A 23,178-nucleotide genomic window follows, 5' to 3' on the forward strand; every position below is an offset into this window, starting at 1 on the left:
CACCACACTTGTCCTCAGGTTGGGTGTGGTATTGCAGCTCAGTTCTATTGAAGTGAATAGAGCCAAGTTGTAATACCACATCCAACCTGAGGACAGGGGTGGTACTGTTTTGTTTCAGAGAAAAAAATTGATTTGTTGTTCTATTCCTGAATATACCTGTAATTTTACTGTGCTGGGTATTACAGTACACCCAAAAAAGGACTTGACAAACTGAGCTCTGCTACATCAGTATAAATGTCAACATTTACTGTAGTTCTCAACTGTGTAACCTGACGTCCCCTGAACTACGAGTTACCCTTCATTGTTAGGCTGGGTTCACATCTGCGTTGGAGGCTCCAACTAAAATACCGGTTAAAAATTTTTACAAAAAAACTTAGCAAGTTATATTTTTTTTGTCCAGTAAAATGACGGACACCATGCCGAAAAACTGACGGACACCATTAAAGTCCCCATTGACTATAATTGGGTTCGTCGGTTTTCCGGCATGGTGTTTTTCGGGCGCTGTGGTGTGCAGCAAACCCGCCGGCTTCTTTTTCCCCCCCCCTATATCTCTGTGCAGATGTGAACCTACCCTTACCAGTTCTTAGATTGGGTTCACACCACGTTTTTTGCAACACAGTTCCCTTATCAGGTTTTTGATTTAAAAAAAAAAAAAAAAAAGAACGGATTCCTCAAAACCTGACTAAACTATATCAAAACTTGTGTACAAATTTAAAACCGTATACGGTTTGAAAATGATGTCTGGTTGCATCTGTTTTTATGAGAAAAAAAAGTATAAGTTTTTAACTTTTCATTCCATTATGAATAAAGTTTCACTTGTTTGATCGAAATTCCAAGAAAAAAAACTATGCAAAGTCAAAAAACGTATGGTGGAAACCGGATGGAACCGTACGCACATACAGTTCTGTACGGTTCCCATTGACTCCCATGTTAAAAAAAACTTATATGTTTCAATACGGTTTTTCACCCGGACCAAAAACCGTGCGGCTGCGTTCACACCTCTTTTTGTACATGCGGGTGCCGGATCCGGCTGGGGGAGGGGAAAACCGCGAGCTCCAGTACCCCAGCCGGATCAGCCCGTAAGTCCATTTACTTTAATGAGCCGCCCGTAGCCGACCGTACCTCAAACCGTAGTATACTACGGTTTTAGGTCCGATCTAAAACCACATACGGGTCAAAACTGAGCCTACCGGAGTCACCGTTTGACTCCGGTCGGCTACGGGCAGCTCATTAAATTAAATGGACTTACTGGCTGATCCGGCTGGGGTACGGGAGCGCCCGGTTTTCCCCTCCCCCAGCCGGATCCGGCACCCGTATGTAAAAAACGATATATGAATGCAGCCTAAGCTGCGGTTTTGGGTACGGGAAAAAAACTGACAAAACTGTACAGGATGCAAAACGGACACAACCTGATGCATCTTTTGGCATACGGTTTTCAATGTAGAGTCAATGCATGCGGTTTTCAATACGGTTCCGTCCAGTTTTCACATTGAAAACTTATACGGGAACTGTTTTCCAAAAACGTCGTGTGAACCCAGCCTTTAGCTATATGTGTCCATACATGGGGGACAACAGGAGCAACTCATTGCAGGTTGTCTAATAAACCGAAATTATGTCCCTTTTCTTCGTAAATATTTACAATTCTTCCAATAATATCTAACAATCATTTGGATACAATGCATTAAATCTGGTTATATTAAAATATTTCTTTTCCAATGGCATCATCAAACAATAGAGAAGTGTTTTCCAACCAGTGTGCCTCCAGCTGTTGCAAAACTACAACTCCCAGCATGCCCGGACAGCCGTAGGCTGTCCGGGCATGCTGGGAGTTGTGGTTTTGCAACAGCTGGAGGCACACTGGTTGGAAAACACTGCAATAGAGATGTTATAAAATTATAAGTTGCATTTCACACGGCCTGCAATGAAATCTCATGCTCCTGGAGAAGAATAAATTTGCATATGCTTTTTACCCATAGTGCATTGCATTAAAAAAAAGTCCTCTCCTCAATGAGAGTCAGTCCCCTTCAGACCTATGTCAGTGTGCTGGATTGTGTACTCATTATCACCTGTCATCCCGGTAATTCCCTTTACGGCCTTTAGGGGGCATTAAGTACGATTTGTAAATCACGCTTCTTTTGTTAGGCAAGGGGGGGAGATAAAGGATGAAACATGATGCAATGCATTATGGGCAGGACCATCTCTACGGTGAATTAACCCCCCTCCGTCTGGTTGGCCTTTGTTAATGCAATCCCGATGAGGAATTAAATCAGCGATTACAGAGGTTTTTAACAAAAAAAAAATCATCTTTAATGAAACACCTGTTCTACTATATATATACGGTGCCTGTACAGGAGATCTGGTTATATGGTACAACAGCCCCAGCCCGCCACAGCCGGCCGGTATCGATATGCAAATGACATTTAGTCCACAACTTGCAGATTAGACACAAAATTTAGAAAAATAGTAACATATATTAAAACTGTGGTTCGGTGGGACCCCTTTTTTTTTTTTTACATTTTTTTTATTTATTTATTTTGGAAGCCCATTTTGTTAATGCATGGCGATGCCACCTTTGGGCACACGGTATGTACACAGTAACGTGCTCCGCACCCGTAGGGGTAACACCTATTTACAGCATACACAGGGAAAATAAAGAGAAAAAAGGAATTTGGTCCATACAAGTGCTGTACAGGTAGAAAGGATATGCTGCTCCATAGTTCACACAGTGCGTTAAAAAACAATAGATCTGATTTATATTTTGTACAGTGCTGGCCTGCGTCTTCTCCCCCCTTATGTAAGGAATAAGCATCCAATAGAACTCTGTGGACTGTGTATATACAGTGAATGGCTGTGTAGGACTATAGGCATTGGACCTGGCATAGTCTCTAAAAATAGTGTTTTCCCCTAACCTGCGGCTCTAGAGTCTTTTCTGTCGTGCATAATGGGAGTTGTAGTAATTGAAAAGTCACCTTTATGTATGGGGCTATGACTAGTGTTAATAATGGTAAGTGCTTGGTTCTGAATTCCTCCTGTGTAGACAGGCTAGATCTTTGTTTCCCAACCGGTGTGCCTCCAGCTGTTGCAAAACTACAACTCCCAGTGTCTGGGCGTGCTGTGAGTTGTAGTTTTGCAACAGCCAGAGGCACACCGGTTGGGAAACACTGGCCTAGACCTATCCTTTGGAGAAGCTTCATAACTAACCCTTATAGGGGTTGTCTACTTCCGTCATCAAATCAACCCCAAAAATGAACTGATCTCTATACGGTACCCCAGACAGTTCTGTGCACCCCCAATACACTGTGTGTGTGTGTGTGGGGGGGGGGGTTAAAGACTACATTAAAACTACCCCCTACCATGTCACCTAGCATGAACTCAAACACCACTCGAATAGAATACAAGGGGTGGAGACGTCTTAACAAAGAGCTGGCTGTCTTAAGGTGGACACACCATCTAAGTGTTAAAGATCCTCGGTGTTATCCTATAGGTCATATTATATCCAGATTGCAGTTGTCATCATTATATCTCAAGCATCTTAACCCCCCACCACCCCCCCCCCTTGGAGGACATAAATGGGTTAGAACTTACCTATGACGTTGGCGGAATTCTCCTGCCATCAGGCCCTACAGGTCCCTTTGCATACATTCTTAAAGACTTACAAAAAAAACACCATCATTTATGATATCATAATATTTTTTTGGCAAAACAATCCAGCTCTAGCCACGAAGCTGAACTTTGCATCCCTGACTGTTCTACAGAAAAAAATTAGCTATGAAATGAAATAATCCATGAGGGTTAAGCAGAATAAAATACAGACATATCGGCGCTTCACCATCTTCCAAGGTCTTTTAGGTGATATTTCGAGATGCCTCGGACACACATCATAAACATTACAAACCTTTCAGGGTTAACATATATCCGAAATGAATGGCAAGTAGTTTACCACAAACGTACAAATAAAAAATTTTAAAAAAAAGTGTGAAAATGTTTTTTGCTTGGATAGTGGGTGAAATTTAACCTGGATTGCATGGCAAGTTTTTATTTTTATTTTTTTATATAGTCTTTTAGTTGCCTCCTTGCCCATAAGACAGTAAAAGGCTCACAGCAAATTGAGTTATTGGTAATAGGTCCAGTTATTTCCTGGCGGGTTCGTGCAATGCTGTTCTACCTGACGGTCCTGTTATGACCTTATTACTGACCCGTCTTACAAGTACTTTCGAGACTGGGATTTTTGTTCTGGGAGGTTCAATTTTTACTGGTTGATGATGTGGAGCTGATGGAGTTGTGTTACTGCCAGTCTCCGCTGGTTGGCTGGGGGAATGGACTGGTAGGTGTTTAATGCTGATAGGTATTTTTGAGTCCTTGAGTGCCTTGACAGGGCATGTGACGGTTACGGGAGAGAGGGGTTTGGTGTGCGCCTGGCAGGGTCTTTTCTCTTCCACATGCGCTCTGGCTGTGTTTTCCTCAGGTTCTGTATATAGGTCATAGAGCGCATCTCCACTGCAGCTGTCTCTGGATAGGGCTTTCTTTTCCGCACTCTTAGTGGGCTCTTCCTCTGGCCCTGGAATGGGGGAATCCCAATAGCCCTCATCACTATTACGAACAGAATCTCTTTGATCCTTTCCTCGACTTTTGACATCCCCTTTCTCATCACAGTTAGTAGCCACTTGTTTGAGCTTGGTTTGAGATAGCTTGGGTACAGGCATATCACATGTGCTCTCGACGTGTTTTTCCTCCCTCGAGGATTGCCTGACAGTACTCACTTTTCCAACCTCTTTGCTCACCTCCTCCGCTTGCGGTATCATCCCCAAAAAATCTTGGATGTCATTGTCATCTACCTGATCTGGACTTGCCATCTCCTCTCCACCTCCCTGATACGCAACAATATTTGGGGTCTTTTTGGCAATGGCCTTTTTGCCATTCCCATGGATAAGCCTTGCGCCGGTACCACTGCCTCCATTATCGTCCGGGTCGGCAATAATGTCACCACATCCTGTAAGAGAGTCAAAGCTTTTCAGTGACGTAACATCAGCCAACATCAAACATATACGATCAAAAGATTGTTCAGAGGGTGGATCAACAGTAGAAGGGTCAGGGACTGCAATTTCTTGCCCACTATCACATTCAGGTTCAACAAAGATAATATTGGTTATGGTAAGTTCACCTGTTATGTTCTCATCCTTCTTTTCCTGTAGGGTCTCCACCGCTGGCTCCGGCAGCTTGTCAATGTGCTCCATTTGGAGGCTACCTTCAGAATCCCCATCTTGGTATTTGACAGGTTGTTGTGATGATGAACAAGGGGATTCTTCTGTTGCTTTCAATTGATTGTCCTCAAGGGAGGTGGTGAATTCCCCACTCTGCTCCTCGCAGGACAAGTCAACTGTGAGAGTCTCTGCAGGTACTTCTGGTTGGCACAAAGGTTTTTGTATTTCCTCCTTGATGCATTCCAAGCTCGCTGTCAGAGAACCGGACAGAATAAGGCCTGGCTGATTCTCTATAGCCCCTTCTTTATCGTCCTTGTTATTCTTGTCCTTTCTATTCCACCGTATGCTGTTAAACAAGCCCTTGAGTCCCTTCTTTTGTCTGCTGCCAGCTCTCTGCTCCGCGTTCTCCCCTTTCACGTTCTCTAATTTCCCATTCTTTTTCAGCAAAGAAAAGAAACTGTGTGATTTAGATACGGGGCTGCTGGGCGACACATCTGTCTTTATTGTGACTGCCTGGTTGTTGGCGTCAGTGCCGACAGTATCAGCAGCGGCAGCTTCCGATGGACTCTGCTCGTCTTTCTTGCTGTTCTCCAGCACAGCATCAGCTAATCCGTCCAGTGTCTTGCTCCGTACCATGCCCATTTTGCCTGTGGTCTTCCCATCTCCCTTGTTTTTCACACCAAATATCGTGGGCATGGCACTGCCCGATTTCCTCTTCCCAAATATTTTGAAAGCAGTCTTATTAATCTTTCCTGATGGCTGCTCAGCTGCCGGGGACTCGGCACAATCACAATGCAATTCCATGTTTTCCGTCTCCCTGATCCTGCCTCCTTCCTCCTGCAGACCCCCACAGATGCCTGATGCTGATTTTCTCACTGGCAGCTTCTCCGCTGCTCCTGTTCATCTCTATAGCAACCAGGGGAAGGGGGGGGGGGGTGTAAGCAGCTTTCGTCAGTAATGGGCTAGTGCCAGGTCGCTGTCATCCATTCTAAATCAATCTGCAACCAAATGCAAGGCTCCCCCCTTTATCTAAAGGTTTATGTAACTTGTCCACAACGTACGTTCCATGCCAGGTATACCCCTGGTGAGGAGATGCCTCAGATTGTAGAGACGGCTTAGCCTGGAGGCACCATTTTTTTTTAAAATAACAATGCATGTAAATGTATCCTACGAGAGGTTTCCATTATGTTGTTATGCGGATCCAGCTTTAACCCTCCCTGTGCCAAAACCAGAAAAGCGTGATTTGTTGTTTATGTTCTCTGTGTCACCGACAAAGGGGAATATCCTTTCTTAGCGAGTATGAAACCTGAATTTTTTATGGGTTGCAATCTCTGAGCAATGTGCTGCTCTGGATGTTTTGACAGGAGAAGGATAGAGACATGCGCAGTAAGGAGATAAACAGAACACTTACGGCAATGCTCCAGCGCACTTTACACCACTGTGTTGCATTTGAATAGGAGAAATCTTTTTCTTTGCGGCCGCAGATGTTACTATAGGTCCAGCTACTGCAATCCCCAGCATTTAGTCCACTACAGCCACCTCATGCAGTATTATACAGATAAATTACCCATTGTATGAAAGGTGATAATGTGATACACTGTAGTGTTCAGTCTGTCAGAGCTAAAACCATGACCAAAATCTTTGCAGCCCCTTGTCTGCTCGGGCAAATAAAATAAGGGGTCCCCTGAGGTGCCACCCATGATGTCCATATGTCCATATGATATATATGTAATATGTGAAAATCACGTTTCAGAAAAAGCATATCTCATCCAGGGAAAGCTGAGTGAAATAAGGGAAATCCAGAAGTAGTCAGATACTGGCTAGACTTTGGTAAGTTCTGTTATCGGGGCCTGGATTTTAATGGGATGAAAGGCAGGTTTGGTAGTTTTTTTTTTTTTTAATCCTCTTCCTGGGACTAGTCCAGATCAGCACAGGTGCTGAAGACAGCTCATCACTGGGCTTTTAAACTAGGGGAGAGTCAATCTGCATGTAATGCTGTGAGAACCCTGGACCACTGATGAGAGTTTAATCCAGATATCTGCAGCCTCGAAAGGGTACATTGTGACCTGTGTGTGCAACACAATTGTTTTCTACTTTGTTTGATGGCTGGTAGTAAGCCATCTGTGTAGACAGGGAAACTTTATGTATAGTTAGAACTAGACAAACAGGATTTATTTTTTGAGTGCGAAAGCTGTATTTATTTTGTTACTGAAAAATAAAGACATTAGACTCCCTGTTTATATCTTACTTCCGGGTCCCTGTCTCTGACTGCTATGTTTCCACTATTTGACTGGTTTTACCGAGCTAATCTCCCACACCTATAAATTTAGCTATAAATGTACCATGCTGCACCCTATTATTTAACATTGCATTTAAAGGGGTATTCTGCTTCCTGAAAGTTGTCTCCTATCCAAAATATAGGGGATGAATAGTGGATTAGTAGGGGTCCAACTGCTGAAACACATACCAATGCCAAGAATGGATGGAGTGGCAGTGCAAATGTGCAGGTAGTGCTCGGATAATTTTTTTATGGGGCTTTGGATCATTGCCAAACTCAGCACCAGACGACCCCCCCCCCCCCCCCCCCCCCCATAGAGTATGAATAGAGCTCTGGCCATGCACATGCTTGGTTCATTTAGGGGCATGTCTTTACTGCAATCTGTGGGGGTTTAGCAGTCAGACCCCGACCCCCCCACCCCCCTCCCCGCCGGTTATCAACATAGAGGATAACTCTAGAATGAGAATACCACTTTAAATGAGAAAACTGGGTTAAATTAGAACATTTGATCACTGTTTACAAATTTGACTCTCTACGGAGAAGCCATGGAGAACCCTTGAGTAAAAACTGTTGCCATCTCTCTTGTCTAATCTGGATTTTTATTTTTACAATGGAATCAGATTGCTGAATTCTCTAAAGGGTTTCTCTGGAGACAAGTGGCCGATCCCTGTGGAGAATAATTGTAATGTCTATCAACATTAAAAAACACAACCAACCTTCCATAATCCGGACACATATTGGTAGGAAGCCGCACGGCTAATAGCCACACAGTTTTGCAATGCGGTATAAGGATGGATGGCTTTTACAAATGAAATATGTTGAAACGTTGGCCTAGAAGGCTGTTAATAATAAAACAGCCCATTCATTTCACGGCCCTTATTGTGAAGGCCTCAAAATTAGGTGACATGGCCTTTTAGGCCACTTTCCAGGCTTTAAAATAACTTAAATGGGTACTCCGCTGCTCAGCGTTTGTAACAAACTGTTCCAAACGCTGGAGCCGGCACCAGGAGCCCGTGAGGTCATAGCCCCGCCCCTCATGATGTCATAGCCCCACACCCCTCATGCAGTCACACCCCACCCCCTCAATGCAAGTCTATGGGAGGGGGCGTGACTGTCGTCACGCCCCCTCCCATAGACTTGCATTGATGAGGCGGGGCATGATGTCATGAGGGGGCAGGGCTATGACATCACGAGCTCCCAGCGCCGACTACGGTGTTCGGAACAGTTTGTTCCAAACGCTGAGCAGCGGAGTACCCCTTTAAGTCCACTGGAAGTCAAGCCTTGACTCTAAATGCACCTGGGCAACAATTTGTATGCACTGATAAAAAGATTTGAAAACAGGGCTAGGCTTCCAGCTGACTGTTAAGGATGGGAGTGGGAGTAAGCAGGTGTTTTAGTACTCTTGAGAATGCTTCTTTGACACTTGGCCCCAGAAAATAAAATAATTTTTGTATGTTATGGAAGAACAGGTAGATATATGAAAAGTACTATGGGGGAGATTTATCAAAACCTGTGCAGAGGAAACGTTGCTGAGTTGCCCATAGCAACCAATCAGATCGCTTCTTTCATTTTGCAGAGGCCTTGTTAAAAATGAAAGTAGCAACGTGACTGGTTGCTATGGGCAACTGGGCAACTTTTCCTCTGGACAGGTTTTGATAAATCTTCCCCTATGTGTCTCCATGTCTAACAGTGTCAGCAGTTTGGAACGTAAATTGCAGTTGACAAATTCCCTTTAGTGGTATGTACACACAGAGTACACTGCAGATTACTGTCTGTGGATTTCCTGCTGTAGCCTATCTGCACTATTAGGTCCAGTTCACACTGCATATTCCGCTTACTGCTGTATTCGGTGCTGAATGTAACAGTGTAGTCGCATTCACTACAGCATACGCTTTCTAAGAATGACACCAAAAGATTGAACATGAATCCAATTTCATGTTAGAGGTTCCACTACAGAACCACCTCAGTGTAAATTGAGCAGCAGATTCTCATTGAGTTTAATGGGCAGCTGCTGCAAGTGGAATTCTGTGTGAACAGGGCCTAAAAGGGCATTCCATTCTAAAAACTGATGACAATTTGCTAGATACAATTTCTAGATCCTCCATTTATTCTGAGCTGGGGTAGCCCTGTGGCCCCTTTATTATTTTTCCCATGAAGCCGGCATTTAAAGAGGTATTCCAGGATTTTTATTTTTTTGACTATGCTACATCGGCTGTAAAGTCAGTGTAGTTCATAATATATAGTGTCTGTACCTGTGCTTGGTGGTGATCTCACAATTCTGTGATTTTTGGCCCAATGTTTATTTTTAACAGCATAAAAAATGAATGTTGTCTTAGGTTTTCCCAGGTTGCAGTGAGGCCCCTAGACATTACATCACTAGTCAGGTGTTCAGAGGGTGCCTGCCTTTACTTCAATGGGGGGAACGACCACTGGGTGGGAAGGAGATCATTCTACAGTGAATTGTAGGTTTGCAGCAGCTGGAGGCACCCTGGTCAAAAAACAAAGGTCTATTGCACAAAGCACAAGTGTATTTCAATGGGTGGGGTGGCTGATGTGTGGGAGGAGGAAAAATGACCTCACACTTACAAACAAGGAATTCTGGGACATGTAGTTCGAGGGAGGGAACTCCAACAGGAAATAGCCAGTTCACAAAAAGATATCCACAGCATTATGGTTGACTCAGATCATAGCCATTTAGCTCCAAAACATGCACAGATCCTTTCTAACCATGTCCAGTACTGATAGAGTTAACAAGACATAAACAGAAACACCATCGTGGGACGACAGCCAAGGGGTCTATCGGGAGGGGGATACAGGCAACAAAACCGAAGAGGGAGACCGTAAATTAAATGGTAGAACTTGCACCATACATGGAGACAAAAACACAGCACCTCTGACGCCTAATAACATCTGAAGAGGAACAGGAGTATAGAATTGGGCTGATTCAGAGTGTCCAACCACCTCCTCTAGATTTATCCAAACTTACAGATACATGGTGGCCCTGCATTTGTAAATTGGCCATTACAGCGTGTCCCAGAGAATGTTGCCTTATGTAATGAAACATGTTGGATGCACTTGGATAGCACTTTGACATTTTCAACACTTACATTTTTAGTTTTTTTTCATGGGCATTAAAAAGTGAGACGCCATCCCCCTTTCCCCCCTACATGACACTGCACTCACTTAAAAAATATGTAAATACATATATTAAAAACAATAATTTATAATTATTATAATTACTGGACTAACAGCATCATAGATTCCCACTTTTGTTAGTTAGGGTTCTTAGATCTAATTTCAGAATTTGCATAACTGCAAAAAATATGCCCATCCTACACTTATTTGACACTGGCCAAAGTTGCACCAATCTGTATACTGTGAAGTGTGACATCATCTGTGTGACATGCACAGACATAAATATCCGGCGCACTATATAAAGTCGCGGTAATAACTCAGCCTCAGCGGTCATTAAGAGAAGTGAGCCATGAATCTGTCATCGGCCCCGAGAGCCCATTACACCGCACACCTCTCACTCTACGCCTGCTTTTGTTTCTATGCAATTTAATACATATCATGTGTACACATCTGTATATTGACTCACCATAGACTTGACCATGAGTGAACCTCTCCGGGGGCCATTTTTTATTTAATCAGATTATTTGATCAAATCAGCATGTGAGTAATCTGCTTTACCCACGGATAAATAACTATTAAGACTCCTATGGGTAAAATAACTCAATTAAAGCTGTGTTGTTCTCGACAGAGAACTAAGGTCTGTATGAAATGTATGAAATTTAAGGGTTAAGAAGATTCTGGTTCGCTTCAATGAAACCCGCTACAACTATGCTTTTTAATCTCTCTTGCTCTGGGCTCAAGTGTCAAGGAGGGAGCACTAAATCCCAGCATGCAGGCCTCCTCCTTCCCCCACCCTTCCCTGCATGATTGATGTACAGGGCTCAGCTTCCAGCACTGAGGTCTGAATGTCAATCAGTCAGGGCAGGGAGGGGTGGGGGAGTGAGGAGACGTGCATTTCGGGCTTAGCACTGCCTTCTTGACACATGAGCAAGATATAAAGCTAACTATTCCCTTTAATCTGCATTAGTCTAATAAGTTACTAGTCCCTTAAGTATACAGCCAAATTTAGCCTTAAGGGTAGAGCTTACACACGTAGAGCTTACACAGTGTATTTCACGTTGCAGAAAAATAAGCTGCACAGCGAGAAATACGCTGCGTATTCTCCAATGAGCATATACACAGGGCTATCCGGCGGTAGCTCTGTGTGGTCAGAGAGGTGGGGGCAGAGTAGCACTGAGCTGAGCACTTATGAAGCCCATTATGTGTAGCAAGGAGAAAGATGGAGAAAGAAGCACACATCTGCACATCTTCTCCACACTCATTCTTGTCATAGGTTGGGGGTCTAAACAAATGATAGTAAAGCTTTAAAGGGGTTGTCCAGGAATCAAAAGACAGGCCTTTTTTCTTTCAAAGACCTATCCCTGTCTGTAATCACTACAATGTGAGCGGGCTCAGCAACATCAATTAGAAGAGGGGTGCTGCTATACGTATCAAATGTAATACAGTATCCAAAAAGAAAAAGAAACACGCAAAACAGCGCACACCCATAGATATCAAAAAGTACTCTTTATTAATACATGAATCAAAAAAACAGACAAGGTTCTTAAAAACATTTAAAACAGGCCTAAAGCAGCCAAAGCACAAAACAGGGTGAGCCCCCTCAACAAAGGAACCCCACCCAGGGCACCTGCCTATTACAGTACATCGATATCATCACTATGTCATACAAATAAACTGCCGCATAACACTAAATTCATCACAACAGCCCATATACAACCTGTATTCTCATGTATCAAGTAATGATGGAGTGACACAGGACGGTTAGTGGAGGTATTACCAGGCAAGTGCCCCCCCTAAAGACCCCACGCGTTCCGTTGCCCGTCGGCAACTTCCTCATTGGTGTTGTGCTTCTATTTCCTTACATCTGTCTTATATATATTCAATAATCAACTTAATTAAAAAGGTCTGTTTGACCAGAAGGAGATACCTGTGAGTCTCTGTGGTTTCATGTCCGAACGCTGCCGTTCGATTCTACTTCCGGGTCTCCTACCCGAGCGCTGTTGCTCGCTTGTACTTCCGGATCCATAGCTCCACATATCATCCACGCATGCGCACACCATACTACAGACTTCCGGATCACACTCGTAGCTCCACATATCATCCACGCATGCACACACCATACTGCAGACTTCCGGATCACATCCGTAGCTCCAAACACCATCCACGCATGCGCACTCCATACTGCAGACTTCATTGCTTGCGCTTGCGCAGTGCGCTCCAGAGTACACTCCGTCATTCATGCATTCTCAGGCTACGTCCTGACATACCCCTATGTGTATCACTTGTAGCTGTGCGCTCTAACACTATGGCCACAAGCTAATTCATCCATTCCCCTCACTATGAACCATAGTCTTTCACAATAATGGTCCCTCACTACTATGTATTTCAATAAACCGATCTTATATTATTCACATGGACATAAAAATACACATAGAAGACTTTATAGATAAATTTAAGATCATTATCTTAAACTAGTTAAAAATATACAAAATAGATAGCATACCATATAAACTCTGTATAATACAGCCAATTTTAGCAAAACCTATATATCTCTCATGGGGGACCATCCATAGATGTACATCATATAGTCCATATTTAACACGACAAGTTTATACCTCATGAGGGACCATCCATAAATATACATCACATAGACCATATTTAACATACAAGTTTGGACCCTATATAGAGAGGGCCAGCTAATACCCCACACATCAGTATAAGAAATGGTTATTATTATTGATATCCAGCATACAAGGGTAGCAACCCATGTAACCACACACATAAGCATAAACATAACCATGGACATATATATAGAATGTCCTATCACCTAATCCACCCATGTGCACATCAGAACACACCTACATATATCTAAAATAAATAAATAAATAATAATAAAATAAAGTATATTATAGAAATAGTAAATCATTAAGTAGCAATATATACATATATCCATATCCCTAAATAATTTCATAAAGTATTCCCTAGATGAAACTCATCATAATACATCCAAGTGATTATAACTCCCACTGAGGTATAAATTAGCATAAATACAAAATCACAAAAGTTACATATAGTGTTAAAAAGCAATAAAAATAAATATAAACTAAATCAATTTTTATTATAATCATAGACAGTTTGTGTGCCATTATTATTATGTATCATCAATAGGAACCATTTGTTATTTCAAATGTTGCCATACTCAGTACAGGCATAGCCATAATGAAAAGTACGCACTACAGAGCCCATAGGATAGGGCCCAGTGCATTTATATAACCCAAATGAGGTACCTATTTTCTCTCATATAGTACAATAGAGTACATGGTTAGGCCAAGTGGAGTACACCCCCACATTTCCCAATAAATACCCCAACATACATCAACCCACATCACTTCATCGTGCCAAACCACGTGTGCACATCATACATACAGTACCACACAGTTATTCTTCATCTTCTACCTACTAGACCACAGGTATCTCCTTCGAGATTATTGAATATATATAAGACAGATGTAAGGAAATAGAAGCACAACACCCCTGAGGAAGTTGCCGACGGGCAACGGAACGCGTGGGGTCTTTAGGGGGGCACTTGCCTGGTAATACCTCCACTAACCGTCCTGTGTCACTCCATCATTACTTGCTACATGAGAATACAGGTTGTATATGGGCTGTTGTGATGAATATAGTGTTATGTGGCAGTTTATTTGTATGACATAGTGATGATATCGATGTACTGTAATAGGCAGGTGCCCTGGGTGGGGTTCCTTTGTTGAGGGGGCTCACCCTGTTTTGTGCTTTGGCTGCTTTAGGCCTGTTTTAAATGTTTTTAAGAACCTTGTCTGTTTTTTTGATTCATGTATTAATAAAGAGTACTTTTTGATATCTATGGGTGTGCGCTGTTTTGCGTGTTTCTTTTTCTTTTTGGATACTATCCCTGTCTGTGTCCACTTTGGGTGTGGTTTTACAACTTGGCTCCATTCACGTCAATGGAACAGAGCTGCAGAACCACACCGAACCTGGAGACAGACTGGGAGAGGTCTTTGAAAGAAAAAAGGCCTGTTTTTTTTATTCCTGGACAACCTCTTTAAGCCTCACACCAAGAACATAGAAAACACTCAAAAAATGTCCAGATACATCCTCGAAATGCATAATTTTGGACAAAGTTTATGTGTACCATTTTGCTGCATTGTCCTGCCAAGCATTCTATAAGTATTTAAGATATAGAAAATGGGCCTTCTGGACATATGGTATCTACTGTATTTAATACCTGTTCCTTTAAACTACTCTAGACCATGATTATAATACTATACTCAGTGCCGAAAAAATAATACACGCAGATAGCAATGTCCAATTGCTGCAAAACTCGGCATATATATAGTATATCAATTATTACAGTGTTTCCCCATGGTGCCCTATAAAAAGGCTCTCAAAGAATAGTGTACGATGCACTAGTCCAGTGAACGATGTCCAGTTGACAGACATTGATGGTGGTTTTGACAAATTGCCCAACATCTAGGCATTTGGAGCAATAGTTATGTGGTTATGTGAAGACACCAGAGCAGGGCCACCATCAGGGGCTGACCCCGTTCACTGCCGGCTGGAAGTAGTGCACGCAGGAATGCAGTTAACGTGCCGTGCGTCCTGATTATTTGACCGGGCAGTGGAGCAGTAAAGAGGAGGACGCATGGGCCGGCCAGGATTGTGAGTTTAGCACCTAGTTAGCTTCCGTGGTCCGATCACTGCTCCTCCGGGACGGGAATCTACAGTAGATCCTTACCCCAGACTAGAGAAGGAATGATTGGACCATGAAAACGGGCCAGTACACAGACATACTGCCTGCAGTAGTATATTATATATGGCTGGAGGCAGTATGTCTGTGGAGGGCCTACAGCAGTATATGGGGGCACAGTGGGGAGGGGGGGGGGTCATTAAATATATATGGGGGCACCAAGAGGGAGTCATTAAATATATATGGGGGCACCAAGAGGGGGTCATTAAATATATTATGGGGGCACCGAGAGGGAGTCATTAAATATATATGGGGGCACCAGAGGGGGTCATTAAATCTATTAGGGGGCACCAAAAGGGAGTCATTAAATATACATGGGGGCACCAAGAGGGGCTCACTAAATTAATTATGGGGGCACCAAGAGGAAGTCATTACATAAATATGGGGGCACCAAGAGGGGGTCATTAAATCTATTATGGGGGCACCAAGAGGAAGTCATTAAATTATGGGGGCACCAAGAGGGAGTCATTAAATATATATGGGGGCACTAAGAGGGAGTCATTAAATATATATGGGGGCACCAAGAGGGGGTCATTAAATATATTATGGGGGCACCAAGAGAGAGTCATTAAAGATATATGGGGGCATCAAGGGGGGGGGGGTAAATAAATATATATGGGCGCACCAAGAGGAGGTCATTAAATATATATATGGGGGCACAGAGGGGAGGGGAGTCTACAAATATATATGGGGCAACAAGAGGGGGTCATTAGATATATATGGGTGCACCAAGAGGAGAGGGGGTAAATAAATATGTATATATAGGGGCACCAGGGCAGGGTCATTAAATATATAGGGGGGCACAGAAGGGAGGGTGATTTACATACAGCCGTCACGCCCCCATAGACTTGCATTGAGGGTGGGTGGCCGTGATGACACTGTGGCATTGACACTGTGGCACTGATGACACTTGCATTGAGGGTGGGTGGCCTGGCCGACCCCCGCAGCGAAAAAACAGCGTTCGGAACATTTAGTTCCACGCTGGCCAGTGGAGTACCCCTTTAAGCTGAATTTACATCACAATCTAGTTCTACTTTATCTCTCAATTCCAGGCTTCTTGTGATATCCCCTGAGTGGCCAGCTATGGTACTAATAAATATCCATGGAGGGACCACGGTCCATGCAGAGCAGCATCAGCTAGAAATTACAGTGCTGGAATATCTTGGAAGCTACTATGTATACCGTATATTAGACAGAAGGTCAGATCAGGCCAGTTCAATAGGTTAGTCTTGTTTGCTGAATCCACGTCTCAATTAGACTTAGTAAGCTTATTACACATTATACTTAGTCATTTATATATCACTTTATGAGGCTGTGTTCACACATTCAAGTTTTTTATTGCAATTATTGAATTCAAAGTCAGGAACAGAACATAAATTGAGGACAGGTATAACTTTTCAGATCCATAACTGTCTTTGTATTCAATAATCACAATTAAAAACCTGAACGTCAAACACATCTAAGACATATTAGCGTCTTTCTTATAACTTTGGGATGATATTTGCACTAATTGCCTTAATTTTGTAGATTTATGGTACAAAAAAAATATAATTAGCCCAAATTAAATTAAATGATAAGACAGATCCATCTGTGGAGTCAATAGGCTAGCTATGAGAATGGCAGGGATAGCCCCTCTGCTCTTGCCCATTGTAATGTCATCTAGGGCACTGCTATTCTGTTGATGGTACCTGAAGAGCAGCTTCAGGGATCAGAATTTACTGTTGACTGTCAATCTCCTGTACTGCACAGTATGCAGTTCTATACAGGTTCTTTGTAAACCATGCCCCATTATTGTGCTAAGTACAATATCTACTTTTACCATGGCCTGGAAATTCACCTCTGGTGGTTTTAGGTATTTAAAGGGGAACTCCACCCCTAGACATCTTATCCCCTATTTAAAGGATAGGGGATAAGATGTCTGATTGCGAGGGTCCTGCCGCTGGGGACCCCTGTGATCTCCTTGCTGGATCTCCGTGCAGCACCGGAGGCTAGTGATGTGACAATCATGCCCCCTCAATGCAAGTCTATGGCAGGGGGCGTGACGGCATGGCCGTGACATCACGAGCAGGGTATGAACGTGACATCACGAGCCAACGCCCGGCATCGCCAGTCATCCGGCACAGAGCGAAGTTCGCTCAGTGCACCAGATGTCTGAGGTGCCGCAGCCGAGATTGTGGGGGTAACCAGCGGCGGGAGTACCCCTTTAAGTGCTCCCCATTGCCTATTGCCCTATATGTTTGTTCTATATGTCTCTAGTGGATCCCAGTATTTACCAACATTCACTAAAAACATGAACTGAGCCAAAAATAGATGCCCTACCACATTCAATTCAATGAGCCTGACATGGTCAGCTAGTGACCCCGGTCAGGTGATTTTCCAACCATATCCGGCTTTTGGCCCGAACTGAAAACTGCAGCAGACCACATTTTGCAGTCCGGCCAAAAGCCAGTTAAGTCACTAGCTGACTGAATTCAATGGGGTACAGAACACGTACAGGAGACATTTGGCGACAGCGGGTCTTGAAATTCTCCCAAGTAGCAGAGCCGTGCAGGCAGGGGGCAGAGATGGGCATCAGCTGCAGTGGTGAGATAAACAGCTGACATCCTATTACAATTATTTGGGAAAAATTGGGATGTGGCAAAAAGCTTGAAAATCCTGTAATTTCCCAGGATCTGGAAGGGTTTCTCACTAAAGACCGACTAGGCATAAACTGTAGCTGTCATGAAATGGGGGGGGGGGGGGCAGGGAGAAGTGAGGCCTAAGCTATCCCTAAAAATCACTCTTCCTGCCTACTTGCCCATCTGCCCTAGACAACGGATCGACAACTTGGAGCTGGTCCCTTTCTTGTGCTAAAGTGCATGAGCGTCGAAGTCAACAAATCAAACAGAACTGTACAAATACTGGCCTAGGAGAAAACAAAAATCCTAAATATAAGCTAACACGGGACAGACACAAGACTCACTCACTCCTAGATAGATGGATTAGCACAAGGCTCAGGAATTCTACCCTAGGAGATCCAGGATCAAACAAGTTCAAAGCAGGACTGACAAAAAGCACAGTGTGAATACAAACTAAGGCAACACAAAGCAAATGCAGAACGAACATACAAGAATACTAAAAACACTACAAAGTATGCAAACAAAGCAGGGTAAAATCTATATATCCAACAGGACAGATTACTATGGTTAAAATTCAGGATATGTGCACACACGTAAATAGTGACCATCATGCCAACATGGTCAGAGTACCGGTCTAATAACCAACAAAGAACAGCACCTGAAGAGGCTTTTTATATCCTCCCAGTGCTGAAGTCAGGTATGTTAACTCTTCCCATCCCAGGAAGAAATGACACAGAAACTGTCCATACACATACAATGTCTGAACAGAACCCAAAGCAGAAAATACAAATTACAGATTAATTGACATGACAGTAGCAGGCTGGAAGGCACTGTGGAAGCTGCAGGGAGCATGGTAGGTGTGTATAGTACCGTATTTATTGGCGTATAACACGCACTCCCATTTTAACAGGGAAATTTAAGTAAAAAAAAAATTAAATGTAAAATAAATGACTTGGACTAAATGCCACATCATCCCCCCAACTTTGATTTCTTCTGCACCTCAGTTTGGTCCCGTCCCCTCCAGTGCCACATCATTCCTTCCTTTTTATCAGTCCCTGTGCCACATTTACCCCTCTCATCGCCACCCCCCATGTCTCATCATCCCCCCCATGTCTCATCATTTTCCCCTGTCATAGACCACCACTAGCTATACAGGCATTAAGCATTTAGTGCCTCCCCCCACCATCATTTCCCCCTGTCTCATCATCCCCCCACCCTGTCTCATCATGTCCCCCCATCATTCCCTCCCTCATCATTTCCCCCTGTCTCATCATCCCCCCCTATCATTCCCCCTGTCTCATAATTTCCCCGTCTCATCATCGCCCACCCTGTCTCATTATGTCCCCCATCATTCCCCCCCCCTCATCATCCCCCACCCTGTCCCATCATGTCCCCCATCATTCCCCCCCTCATCATCCCCCCACCCTGTCTCATCATGTCCCCCATCATCCTCTCACCCTGTCTCATTATGTCCCCCATCATCCCCCCATCATGTTCCTCCTCCCCCTCCCTCATCAGTCCCCCCTTTTCCCTGCTTTTCATAGTTATTTTTATTCTCCTTACCTGGCTGAGCTTCGGCAGGTCAGACGGGGTGTCTTGCGGACTGCGGTCAGTGAAGCAGATGAGTGACGGCTTCTCTGCGCGGCATCAGTGACGTCACTTTTCATTTCCTGTAACCACCGCTAGTCAGAGTTCGGAGTGCGGCGACTACAGGAATTTAAAAGTGAAGTCACTGATGCCGCGCAGAGAAGCCGGCAGAGGACATCATTCATCTGCTTCACTGACCGCAGCCTGCAAGACCCCCCCGCCTGACCTGACCTGCCGAAGCGCAGCCAGGTAAGGAAAATAAAAAAACTATAGAAAGCAGGGAAAAGGGGGAATGATGGGGGAGGGGGGAGGTAAGAAAAACTAAAAGTAAAACTGTCACTTGTTTTCTCCGGCACTATACACAGGTACTGGTGGATAGTGCGGGAGACGCTGATTAAAAGGTAGGGCAGATCCGGACAAGGTAGGGCTCATTTTAATCAGCGTCTCCCGCACTATCCACCAAACCAGTTCCTGTGGATAGTGCGGGAGAAAACAAGTGACAGAGCGGGGAGGAGACGCCGCTGGTCACTGATTTAAAGTGGCCGCGGCCGTGCTGCTAATACTTAACAAGCAGACGCTGCTGCGGCCGCTTTAAATCAGTGACCAGAAGACTTATCGGCGTATAACACGCAGGCAGACTTTTTGCCTTAAATTTAAGTTTTAAAAGTGCGTGTTATACGCCGATAAATACAGGTATATGGTGGGGCAAACTGCATGTGATGTCTACTACTCCATACAGCTGAGAGAGATGATTCTGGAGATCGTGGGGGATCCCAGCAGTCGGACCCCCAATGATCAGACACTTACCCCCAATCCTACTATACAAGCAAATTAGATGTACCTAATAAAGTGGCCATTGAGTGTATGGGCCATTCATTGCTTAGTTAGCTGCAACCTCTGCTTCGATTTTCTCCCCCATAAGCTGATCCCTTATTGATTGACTTTTATTTATTAAGATAAAACCCCTTAAGTGATAACCCATAATGATCTGTATGAAGCTGTAAATGCAGACATCAGCACAAAGATACAGCCCTAAAATAATGGTGTGAACATCGCTCTATCATGAAGGTAATCAGCAAATGGAAGCGCAGCAGCAGCTCAGCCTACACCAGCCATTATTAGCATAATTTTATGAATTTCTTTAAAGGGGTACTACAGCCCTAAGACAGCTTATCCCCTATCCAAAGGACCGCTGGGGACCCCCGCAATCTGTCATTCTGCACCCACCTTTGTTAACACTCCCCTACTGTTTAACCCCTTAAGGACTGAGCCCTTTTTCACCTTAAGGACTCGGCCATTTTTTGCAATTCTGACCACTGTCACTTTAAACATTAATAACTCTGGAATGCTTTTAGTTATCATTCTGATTCCGAGACTGTTTTTTCGTGACATATTCTACTTTAACATAGTGGTAAAATTTTGTGGTAACTTGCATCGTTTCTTGGTGAAAAATCCCAAAATTTGATGAAAAATTAGAAAATTTAGCATTTTTCTAACTTTGAAGCTCTCTGCTTGTAAGGAAAATGGATATTCCAAATAATTTTTTTTAATTCACATATACAATATGTTTTTACTTTTGAAAGGCACTAGAGGGCTTCAAAGTTCAGCAGCAATTTTCCAATTTTTCACAAAATTTTGAAACTCGCTATTTTTCATGGACCAGTTCAGGTTTGAAGTGCATTTGAAGGGTCTTCATATTAGAAATACCCCACAAATGACCCCATTATAAAAACTGCACCCCCCAAAGTATTCAAAATGACATTCAGTCAGCGTTTTAACCCTTTAGGTGTTTCACAGGAATAGCAGCACAGTGAAGGAGAAAATTCACAATCTTCATTTTTTACACTCGCATGTTCTTGTAGATCCAATTTTTTTATTTTTGCAAGGGGTAAAAAGAGAAAATTTTTACTTGTATTTGAAACCCAATTTTTCTCGAGTAAGCACATACCTCATATGTCTATGTAAAGTGTTCGGTGGGCGCAGCAGAGGGCTCAGAAGGGAAGGAGCGACAAATGGTTTTTGGGGGGCATGTCACCTTTAGGAAGCCCCTATGGTGCCAGAACAGCAAAAAAAAAAAAACACATGGCATACCATTTTGGAAACTAGACCCCTCAGGGAACATAACAAGGGGTAAAGTGAACCTTAATACCCGACAGGTGATTCACTACTTTTGCATATGTAAAAAAATAAAATAATTTTTTCCCTAAAATGCTTGGTTTCCCAAAAGTTTTACATTTTTAAAAAGGGTAATAGCAGAAAATACCCCCCAAATTTTGAAGCCCAATTTCTCCCGATTCAGAAAACACCCTTTATGGGGGTGAAAAGTGCTCTGCTGGCGCACCTCAGGTCTCAGAAGAGAAGGAGTCACATTTGGCTTTTTTGAAGGAAATTCTGCTCTGGGGGCATGCCGCATTTAGGAAGCCCCTATGGTGCCAGGACAGCAAAAAAAAAAAACACATGGCATACCATTTTGGAAACTAGACCCCTTGGGGAACGTAACAAGGGGTAAAGTGAACCTTAATACCCCACAGGGGTTTCACAACTTTTGCATATGTAAAAAAAATAAAATAAAAAAAAGATTACCTAAAATGCTTGGTTTCCCCAAAAAATGTACATTTTTAAAAAGGGTTAAAGCAGAAAACACCCCCCAAAATTTGAAGCCCAATTTCTCCCGATTCAGAAAACACCCCATATGGGGGTGACAAGTGCTCTGCTGGCGCACTACAGGTCTCAGAAGATAAGGAGTCACATTTGGCTTTTTGAAAGCAAATTTTGCTCTGGGGGCATGCCGCATTTAGGAAGCCCCTATGGTGCCAGAACAGCAAAAAAAAAACACATGGCATACTATTTTGGAAACTAGACCCCTCGGGGAACGTAACAAGGGGTTAAGTGAACCCTAATACCCCACAGGTGTTTCACGACTTTTGCATATGTAAAAAAAAAATTTATTTTTTTACCTAAAATGCTTGTTTTCCCAAAAATTTTACATTTTTAAAAAGGGTAAAAGCAGAAAATACCCCCCAAAATTTGTAACACAATTTCTCCCGAGTACGGCGATACCCCATATGTGACCCTAAACTGTTGCCTTGAAATACGACAGGGCTCCAAAGTGAGAGCGCCATGCGCATCTGAGCCCTAAATTAGGGACTTGCATAGGGGTGGACATAGGGGAATTCTACACCAGTGATTCCCAAACAGGGTGCCTCCAGCTGTTGCAAAACTCCCAGCATGCCTGGACAGTCAACGGCTGTCTGATAATACTGGGAGTTGTTGTTTTGCAACAGCTGGCGGCTCCGTTTTGGAAACAGTGGAGTACCAGACATTTTTCATTTTTATTGGGGAGGGGTGGGGGGCTGTATAGGGGTATGTGTATATGTAGTGATTTTTACTTTTTATTTTATTTTTTGGTAGTGTAGTGTTTTTAGGGTACAGTCACACGGGCGGGGGTTCACAGTAGTTTCTCGCTGGCAGTTTGAGCTGCGGCAGAAAATTTGCCGCAGCTCAAACTTGCAGCCGGATACTTACTGTAAACCTCCGCCCATGTGAGTGTACTCTGTACGTTCACATTGGGGG

At 43.5% G+C, this 23,178-nt stretch overlaps 1 protein-coding gene across 1 annotated transcript; it reads right to left on the reverse strand.

Moving 5' to 3' along the window:
- Nucleotides 1-1,936: 1,936 nt before the first annotated feature.
- AMER2 (APC membrane recruitment protein 2) lies at nucleotides 1,937-6,533 on the reverse strand. The gene is made up of 2 exons (XM_056561774.1): nucleotides 5,162-6,533; nucleotides 1,937-4,990 (listed from the first exon to the last, which is right to left on the reverse strand). The coding sequence occupies exons 1-2, from the start codon at nucleotides 6,003-6,005 to the stop codon at nucleotides 4,131-4,133; spliced, it is 1,704 nt and encodes a 567-aa protein (XP_056417749.1). The 5' UTR covers nucleotides 6,006-6,533; the 3' UTR covers nucleotides 1,937-4,130.
- Between the last annotated feature and the right edge of the window lie 16,645 nt (nucleotides 6,534-23,178).

Source organism: Hyla sarda, chromosome 2 (assembly GCF_029499605.1).
Source record: "Hyla sarda isolate aHylSar1 chromosome 2, aHylSar1.hap1, whole genome shotgun sequence".
In the NCBI taxonomy this organism is placed as follows: Eukaryota; Metazoa; Chordata; class Amphibia; order Anura; family Hylidae; genus Hyla; species Hyla sarda.